At 42.9% G+C, this 9947-nt stretch overlaps 1 protein-coding gene across 1 annotated transcript; it reads right to left on the bottom strand.

The window, feature by feature from the left end:
- Positions 1-2404: 2404 nt before the first annotated feature.
- LOC115388309 (histone-lysine N-methyltransferase SETMAR-like) lies at positions 2405-6498 on the bottom strand. The gene is made up of 2 exons (XM_030091383.1): positions 6388-6498; positions 2405-4646 (listed from the first exon to the last, which is right to left on the bottom strand). Exons 1-2 carry the CDS (start codon positions 6496-6498, stop codon positions 3849-3851), a joined length of 909 nt encoding a protein of 302 aa, XP_029947243.1. The 3' UTR covers positions 2405-3848.
- Between the last annotated feature and the right edge of the window lie 3449 nt (positions 6499-9947).

Raw genomic sequence — 9947 nt, 5'->3', positions numbered from 1 at the left:
TCGAACCATCTTTGACCGACTTTTTAACAATTTTCTCGAGGTTAGTTGGAAATATTTGTACTAAACAGTCAAAGCTTCGGGATCTTTTGCTTTTTAAAGCAAAAATTACAATTCCACATTGCTCAGATGACCCTCAACCCTCGAGTACAAATTACAGACTCAAAGTCCATGAATTTAATGAACAGGATAGTGAGAAATAAGTAAGGCACACTAATATGACATAAACAAGCATAAATATTACCGTAAAGAGTGTATCCTCCATCCTAATGTAATAAAATAAATAATGCTTTCATGAGCTCTAATTTTGTCCAAATAGTAGATTCATTCAATCATAAATTTATAGAACAGAATAAAAATCTAATGGTTTAGTTTCTATTTTAAAAATTATCCATAATTAGATGACTGGATAAGTAATGATGAATTTATTTTTTCTAAAAATAACACATTTCAGTTTCTTCCGATTTATGTTCTCATTCATTGTGGTACATATAGGAGTAAATAAAGCATTTCCACCCATTTTTTGACTGATTATGTTCCCTACTTATTTGAGTGTGGAGAAAAAAACGTGGCAGCTGGAAACGAGTGGTCAATTAGAGCTACTCTCCTGACTTCACTTGCCTGTGAATCAGATAGAGTCAATGTTCCGTCTGACTGAAGATGTATTTCAGGAGCGTGTCTGATCGGAGGTGAGAGCAGCTGTAGAGGCGGGTGCTTGTTTTGGGTTGCAGAACTTCCTGCTGAGCCTCCTGCAGGTGTCTCCACGTTCGATTTAACCCGACATCTGCAGCAGGAGGAGTCGTGGTAGAAAAACGCCCCCCTTTCTAAACATGAACTTCCTTTAAAACTCGAGCGAAACCACAACAGACAGCCCACCTCATCACGCTGCTAAATTTAGACTAGAAGGGAAGGCTGCACCGTGAGAGACAAATCGATATGAGTTTTGAGAACATTTGTTTGGAGAAGCCGGTCAAGAGTTGAGTGAAATGTTCAAAATGCATTCGATTCGCCAGCTGAGGCCCTGATCTGCCATGCCCCCCCCCCCCCCCAACCCTCCCTGCTATTTTTTCTTCCTTGATTTGGCTGCAGGATTCAAGACAAGGACATCTGCTCCCTCATCAGAGAGGTGCTCCACTTCTCAGCAAACGGACTGCCAGTTGTCATTTTTCCATCAGTCGCTCGCCCTGAAGTACTGTCCCTCTCCGTTCTCAGTCTGATGCTCGGCTTTCAGAAGCATCAAGCGTGCGTCAAATCTTTTGCCCCGATGGGGAAAAACTGGACAAGACATCCGGGTTCTACTTTTACTAAATAAAAAGAAAGATTGTGTAATAAAAAATATAAATCACACTTCAGTCACAAGAATTTTGTTAAAAGATGTCAAGATTCCTGGGTGCATCAAACTTTGGGATTTAGCACATTATGCTATCATGTCACCGGTGCAGTCTGAGCAAAGTCAAATTAAGCTTTTCAACGAAAATGAGCAACAATCCTGATCCAAATAATCACTCTAACGTCCATCACTGCTATCTGAAATTGTTCGTTTTTGGTTCAGCTGAAGAAACTCGCTTTGCGTCGTCAAACTGCGACACAGTTAAAGATATTTAGTTTGGGATCACAAAGTTATGATTATGTCGCTATTCTGAGAGAGAGAACACAGGCTGCCTCTGAAGCTCAAGAGTTATTTTTATGCAAAGGCCCTGCTATGTTTTGAATACTCGTGATGGACGATATGAACATAATTCAGCTTGAAAAGGCAGCGCTCAGCCTGGAGAATGAATCCAAAGGCAACGTTTGACTTGGGCGCCTAATCCTCGGCGTTCACACTGCGTGTTGCCAGCGACGGTGGAAGCGTCACCACGACCGACTGTGAGAATTATCGGACTGAACATGGTAGCATTGTTTCTGTGTTTCAACTGGAGACCGTTGATTCCCTCTTTCTCTCATTTTTTTTTGGTTTTAAATTGCAGTCCATGCACACTCTCACAAACGACATGCTCCGGTATTGTTGAGCATCCTTTGTGTTTTTCTGTGCAGGGTGGGGCGGGGGGATTCGGTGTGGAAGTTCACCTCATGTGATTAACTGCTGGTTGCTAGGTGACAATCCTGGAAAGGAGCCAATCATCGGCAGCGCGGCTCTTCCGACAGGCAGGATTTTTAGATCAGCCTCCGAGCCGACCGCCGCCGTCCGTATCGCCTCCTGTACACACGGCCCGTTGCCATAGGGATCCCAGGGACGTCTGACTCAAAAATGACATGAGTCACAGAATCTGAGCCTGTTTTTCAACCCGCTCTGATAGTAGATGGGCACGAGAGTCACATTAAGTCAGAGAGAGAGAGAGAGAGAGAAAAAAAAAGAGGGCCACAAATTTGAAGGAAAGAAGAAGAGGAAGAATCTATTCCATTGAACACATCATTGAGCCTGTCAAACCCTGATGAATAACTTTCTATATGTCCTACTTTATTCCAAGGTCATCTTCAGCGCGAGCGTCCTCTCACAGCTATTCCCTATAGCTGTCAAGCGTTTCTCTTTACAGTGCGCAGAGTATTTTTTCTCCTAGAAAATCTGTTGTATGAAGACACAGCTGAATGAAATGACGGCCTTTTTGCGGGGGGAGGATGGGCATACCTTCCTGATTTGATCCTTGATCTCTATGATTGAGTTCACCTGTACTGTGAGAGTTTCTTCACAGTCATATTCACCCATTCAGACACATAGATTCACGAAAACTGCTGCATTCACCAACACAAACTTTTGATTCGGTGAAAGTGGATCAGATCAGACTGGAAGAGGAGCCCACTTTGACCAGCATCAGTCTCAGGTAACCCTCACAGAGGAGAATATGTGGGTCGATGGAGCACTCTCCTCTCCACTGAGTGACACAAAAAGCAATCAACTGGGCAGCAGAAGGCTTCCGTCTCCCCCGCCCTCCGCCATCAGTCCGTCTCCGTCAGGCCCCCCCCCCAGTGTGGCTGGAGATCTGGTCCCATTTCTACATGAAACATGGTCTCCATCCTAATTAACCCAGATGTGGATATTAATAAGATGAAAGCAGGTCTAGACTGGAACCGGGGCAGATTGAGAGGAGAAGGTCCTGATTTGAGAATGGTTACGCTGAAGTGGGACGCCTTGGCTCCTCCTCTGACAGGGGAATGAAGTCTGTTTCTATATAAACTATACCCTGCGGCCCTTTTTAATTGGTCCCGTTTCCCCGGGGAACAGCGTGCGATGGGAAGCCGAGGAGATCTATTTGGGGGTTCGTCTCGTGACGTCAACAAAGAAGTGTGAAGCTGATGGAAACATATGACAGCTACTACTTTTACTTTCATTTCTGCCACATGAAGGGCATGAACTTGAATTCTTTCTTAACACGGTTAAAATTAACCAACCAATCACACATCACAGATCATGTGTAGTGTGAAGGATGTGACCCAGAGTGCCAGGATCAGTGAAACCAGAGGGAGTCGCCCCCCCCTGACAGATGAGAGCGGACGTTAAACCAGTAAAAATAACACATATGTTCACAACTTTAATCCTAGAGGGAACTTGGACTTGTTTTTCTTGTTTCCATTGCATCATCTTAGACTGAGTGGGAGAGCGCATCGGGGACAGCGGCAGGTCGGGAAACACTGAGGGGGGGCAAACAGGAAGCTGTGATGAGGGCAGACATGACTCACACAGCTGATTGTGTTGGTGAAGCCACCAACGTGTTGCATTGTCTTGCTCTAATGAGCGGCTGAATATTTCACACAGGCCCAAAATAGCACAGATAGTTAAATAGGCATGAGCCGGAGAGGCAGACTGATAAACACATTGTTTACCGGCATTCAGATACAAATGATAAGGCACTTGCTCAGTTCAGAACAGATAAATCCAGTGGAAGAAACCCCGCGCAGTTGCTAGCGTGGCAGTGGCAGGCTTTCCTCTGGGGTCCATCAGTCCTGCTGCCCCATGCTGGCGAGTCTCTCTCCGTACAGAGCCGCTCAGCGGGACGCTGGTTGCTGTAACCTCCTGAGTAGTCGAACGTCAGCTCCTCGTGAGCGCCGATGTCCCGCGCTGCGAACAGCGCCAGTCGAGGGATAACGGAATGCACGCGCACAGGCAGCATGAGCAGGTTGGGCAGGCAGGAGTGGTTGAGGAAGCGGCCCACGTTTCCCACCCGGGCCGGGTCCACGAACGTCTCGGTGATCGATCCCGCGCCCGCGTGCTCCCTCACGGCGATGATGTAGTTGTTTTCGTCGGCCCGCTGCGAGAGCTGCCTGCGTCTGGCCTCCACAAAGTCGATTACCTCCCCCGCGTATTCGCACACAAACGTCCCGAGGGGCATTTCCTCCAGCGCCCTGACCCCCCAGCCTCTGTCCTGGGTGCTGCAGACCTCCAGCCTGGCCTGGAGCCCCTTCTGCACCACCCTGTTAGAGCAGGAGTCGCCGCAGGAGCAGAGGGCGTTGCACTCAAACACGGGGCGGGAGCAGGCGCCCCCAGTCCTGCTGAGGTCCGGCAGCCGGCCGGAGTCGTCGTACGCCCGGCCGTGAGTCCGCAGGCAGGAGCAGGTCTCGCTGCAGCAGGACTGCGACCGACAGGAGCATCCAGGGAGGGTGACTTCACTGGGGTCCGTGGTGCATCCTGGTCCCTGGACGTTATCGGGGGAATACTGAAACATGACGACAAAATACAGAAACATTTAATCCGACGACAAGATATGTCTTGTTTTAACTGCTTCATAGTAAATTATGTTTATCCAGTTTAAGATATTTATGACCAAATAAAAAATGAAAAACTTAAAGAGGTCAGCTAAACACCCGATTTTCTAATTCTACATACATTTCTTGTACATCAGTAGCTCTCAGTCTGGGGTTGGGGTCCGAGAAGCTAGAAATCATCAAATCAGTCTAAGACTGTCAAAACGAATGTGCACATGTTGAAGAAAGTCTTATCAGGAGACTGAACAGACCTGACGGTCCATCAGTTTCATTTCATTATGGTTTGGTGATGATCAATGTGCTTACTTGATTCAGAGCTGGGAAATGGCTTTGTTGGCTGTTCATGAATACACACTTGATTGTTTTCAACTTGTCTACATCAGACATGGGCAACATTCGATCCCAATTCCTTTTTTTCCCTCCTTGAGTGAAATTCCTCATTGTAATCAGAGGATGAAGGTCATTTTAACAGACTTTTATCCTCATATTACTTGTAATTATTGTATTAGAAAAGCCTTTTTCCTTCCAAAAGGCACATAACAATGTAGTTTTATATATTAAAAATAAAGACACACATCTGGTTATTTTCATTGAATTCTTGTAAATTGCAGTGGTAGAAGGGAAGTGATCATAATTTGTCCCTCAGGATGTAGAGAGTGCACTTGTACAGCCGAACAACAACAATCAAAGCTGAGTATCTCCGGTCTACTGAACAACACATCAACCTCCATCATCAATTACAAGCACTCAGATTTGATCAGTTTGGAGAGTTCTGACTTATTTTGATTCATGATTTCAGCAATATGGAGTGGAGAGAGTTCACTAAACCATCATGGAGAAGGAGCTGAAAGTAAAAGTAGAGCAACTCTTTTGCTTCCAGAGGAGGCTGATCTCCAGTTTCCTTCAGTGCGTGCAGATGATGACAGTACTGCGATAATCTGCTGCCATCTGCTGGCAAAACAATGAAGTTGAGGATGCTTGACTCTTGAGGATTTTCCATTCAGAGTCCTCTATATGTAAAACTTTATGAATGAATATAAAATTAATCATTTATATATATGGGATGCAAAATTATAATCTCTTTATGGCAATTGCTTAGTATTGATGAACACCAAGAGGCTCTGTATTTCTGATAGTTTGCATCTTTAAAGTAAAATAAAAATGGAGTTTAAGGCTAAAGAGCACATTAAAAGCGTGTTAGGTTTGACGAGGCTGAAAAGGTGGTCCCATGGCTACTTGACAAAACTTTAATTCAGCCTGACTGGCCTGTGTGATTAAAAAAGGAGCAAATAAACAGTTTGTTAAACAAAAGTGTTGTTCTGCAGAATAATGCATCTTGAATTTTAGCCCAAATTGTAGAAACATGCTGTTGACATTATTGAAAAATCTGTCTCTGTGTTTGCTCTGCGATGGATGGAAACCTGTCCAGAGTGTATCCTACCCTTGTCCATAGTGAGCTGGGATTGGCACCAGCACCTGACCAGGATTATGTGGTAAATAAATCAAAACCAAGTCTGTGATTCGTACATTTTGCAGTGTAACTGTTTAAAGGTGAGATATTACTGCCATCTTGATGAATGCATTGAAGTGGTTAGCCGTCCTGCCTCACTGTGAGGATATTTCTAATTCTAAAGTCTCAGAACAGTTTCCTGGACGGCTCAAGCTACTTCAAACACGTTCGACTGTGGTTACCTGAAATGTCGGACGTGTCAGCTCTTCAAATAAAACCGGAACATCCTCCAACCCGCTGCTTAAATCCATATGTAGCCCATCAATCTCACTCATTTCTACGAGAGGAACCATAACAACTCTGAACCAGGAAGTACTACAAGTACTTCCGGTGCACCACCCAGAGATTAGTACGCAAGTGCGTACCCGTGCACTTGGCGAGAACACACTTGTCAGTCATGCGTCCACAAAACAGAGACTCGCGACGAGGCGAGAACGCATCCGCACTTTGAACACGAGCGTACTTGATGGCATCAATACCAATGCACCTGTTTTTCATATCCTCCATATATTAAAATATTAATTAAAAAAATATATATATGGGTTTTTATAGTGGGGCCAGTGGAAGTATTTGTGGAAGTGAGTAGTTGGAGTGCAAAATTTTAATTAAAAAAATAAATGAATAAATAAAAAAAAATTGGCGTGGAAGGATTTTATGCTGCAAGTCACTGTTTTAAACCTTGGAAAAAGTTTGAAAGGAGAATACAGGATGGTCCAGATTGTAGAAAAATGTGATAAAATTGTTTGTACCTATTCTGTCACATAAATGTCATCATGTATAATACAATGTTACTATTACTTTTACCCTACTTGCCTTCCTATACAGCCTTTCAATTACTGTTTATCTACTTGGAACTAAGCTAAGAATAAAAGTAGATGATCAAACATTTTCTAAAAATACAGTCATTTTACTGTTCTACTGAAGACCTGTGGCGTTTATTACACAGATTTACCAGCATTCCACAAATCTGCCTGCCATCTGCCATCTTCTGTCACCTGTCTGGTCATGTCTTCATGATGTAAGGTGTTAAATTAACAAGAGGACAATAAACACACAACAATTCTCACTCCCGCTCCGGCGTGAAAATTATATTATTGAACTACAAGAAGAAATCAAAACACAACTACCAATGACTCTAACGACATCAGAACGTCAAAATAAACCACAAAAACAACGTTTGAATCTCATATATCCATCCATCCCAAACTCCCGGGGTCCCCAGATGCTGGAGCAGCAGCTGGACAGTGAATGAATGCCTGGTTCGAGGTCGTGGAAGCCCAGCTCTGTGACCTGGAGTTCCATCTCTTCTCCATTCACACCTTCACCTCCTCCCGTAGGGGGCCATCCTCTTAGTTCTTTAGCCTGTTAAAACAACCATAAAGAAAATGTATAAGTTACTTGTAGGCTATAACATCAACAGTGACAATCACGAACGGGTCAACAAAGAAATACACTTTTTCAGAAATTGACATATGTCCAATTTTGCAAGGGATGATTGTGAATTCTTTTTGAGAAAACTAGGGATTATGGAAAAAAAATTGATGAGGAGTTTATGGAGCATATGGACGATGAGCTCAAAATTGAAGAGTTACATTTAGCAATCAAATAAATGCCACAAGGGAAAGTCACTCGGACTTGATGGCCTAACTGTAGAATTTTACATCTTTTCTTTGGAAAGATATCGGAGAACTGCTTTATAACGCCTTCTTAGAATGTGCTTCATCTGGACACCTATCTTCTGCCATGAAACAGGGTGCCCAATAAGGATGAAGTGTCTCTTCATAATTGGAGGCCAATTACTTTATTATGTAATGATTATAAACTGTGATCACATGTCGACTCTAATTAGCGTCTTTATAAAGGGCAGAATCATACATAACATATAGACTGACTGAACATGCTCCCAGAGCACGCCCCTGACCAGCAGGTCAACAGTTGTGGTTGGACGGCTTCGCAGACCCGGTTCACATTTCATCCGCTCAGCTCATGTGCGCCTGCCTCCTCATTCAGGAATCACTGGAATCATTTGTGTTATGAATGAAATGTCGACCTCTTCTGTTCAAGAGCCCCAGAATCCTTCAGGTTTTACTGTTCAAACTTACTAATTGTTAATAATATCATTAATTATCCAAATTCAAAATTAATAGCTATCAATCCTGTCCTTCATATGCCGATATGTGATGTCCCAGAGGTTTTCTGATGTGCATCAGATCCCCAATTTTTTAAATTATTATCTTTAATAATCATTAGTTATTACTGATAGCCAAATTGACTAAGGTGAAATCCCAAGTTTCTCAGAACCCTGGAGTGACTTGTAGATGGTAGTTGTCCTATTTCTCCAAAACTTTTCATTCTGGCAACTCAGTTATCAATACAAAAGATTTTTTTTTCTCAACATTAGCCTCATCCAGCTGAAAAGGCTTTTTTTTTTGTTGTTTTTTTTACCATGTCCTAAAAATACTTTTTTTTTTTCAAATTATTGACAATTACTTTTGTCAAACCCAGTCTTTAATTTCTGCAGTTCTGCAGTAATCCAAAAAACTTTTTAAAGGATTAAACTCAAAGATAAGATTAGAAAACGAAATGTTTTTGTGTTTCCCTCAAACAGGCCCTTCATCATCCCACACTGAAGCCGAGTCATCCTCCCCCCTGGAGTTAGTTCCTCTGATACATTTGGTAAGTTTTGTGTTTCCTGCCAATTTATGGAGGCCACTCTTGGGAAGTGAAATTGTGTTCACAAAAGGAGTTGTAACTTAATTCCCTCCTCAGGTCCAGTTGTGACAGCTCCTTTGCCCCACTACCACCAGTTGATCCTGCTCTATGGCCTTCACATCTGTCCGACAAAGTGAGGACTGAGATGGTCCAGAGAGGGCCTGCAGAGGTAGACCAAGACTTTGAATTTCCCAAGTCCCAATTAAATCGAAGCTTTCACTACTGTTACATGTTTCAGACCTTTGCAAATGGTGAGAAAATTCATCGGACTTGGTTAACATGTTCAAGGTAGAAAGATGCTGCTTTTGCTGTAAGTTGTTTTCAACAAAGACCTCAAAGCTTAAGGACAAGCATGACCAGATTGGATCTTCTCCACTAAAAAGAGTTAATTGGATTGTACCCAAACCTTTGGGTGGCTCTGGGGATAACCTGTACACTCCCAGTGACAGTGGCATCTGAAGAAAGAAGTTTTTCAAAACTCAAACTCATCAAGACATACTTGAGGTCGTCCATGGCACAAGAAAGATTAATGGACTGGCAGTCATCAGTATCAACCATGAGGTTGGAAGGGAGATTTTCCTATGATGATGTTATGAAAGACTGCTGCTCAAAAAACAAGAAAAACTAGAATATGATAGTCATATCATAAGAGAGAAAAAGTGGTTGGAGATAATAAGTTGTCATTTTTGTCTTTTAAGTTCTAAACAATATTTTAATCTAATTTTTCATTTGGATGTTTGCACTTTTTCAACATTCATTTTGAGGATCCTACTTATAAACAAAGAGCTTTACTTCATTATACGTAATATTCATATTTATTTTGTTGCAATGATTTTTTTTTTATATTTGTATTTGTATTCATGTTTAACTTGTTTTTCTGCAGCGCCGCCAGTGTGAAGTTCATCGCGGGAATAATGGGAGGGGAAAAAGGGAGTGGTGTGCAGCAGCTGCGTTTCCATCGCAGCGGCCGTGATCATGCTGATGAGCAAAACCGCCAAGTCCTTTGAAATGATCATCGTGGCGCGGATCC

The sequence above is a fragment of the Salarias fasciatus genome, chromosome 5, assembly GCF_902148845.1.
Source record: "Salarias fasciatus chromosome 5, fSalaFa1.1, whole genome shotgun sequence".
Classification (NCBI taxonomy): domain Eukaryota; kingdom Metazoa; phylum Chordata; class Actinopteri; order Blenniiformes; family Blenniidae; genus Salarias; species Salarias fasciatus.
Note: the sequence above shows the minus strand (reverse complement) of the source record. Positions and strands in the feature narration are given on the sequence as shown.

Excerpts from the sequence above, each read along its gene's own strand:
- LOC115388309 (XM_030091383.1), bottom strand. The coding sequence starts at position 6,498 with ATGGTTCCTCTCGTAGAAATGAGTGAGATTGATGGGCTACATATGGAT. Across the intron at positions 4,647-6,387 it reads TGACACGTCCGACATTTCAG|TATTCCCCCGATAACGTCCA; the intron begins GTAACCACAGTC and ends GTCATGTTTCAG.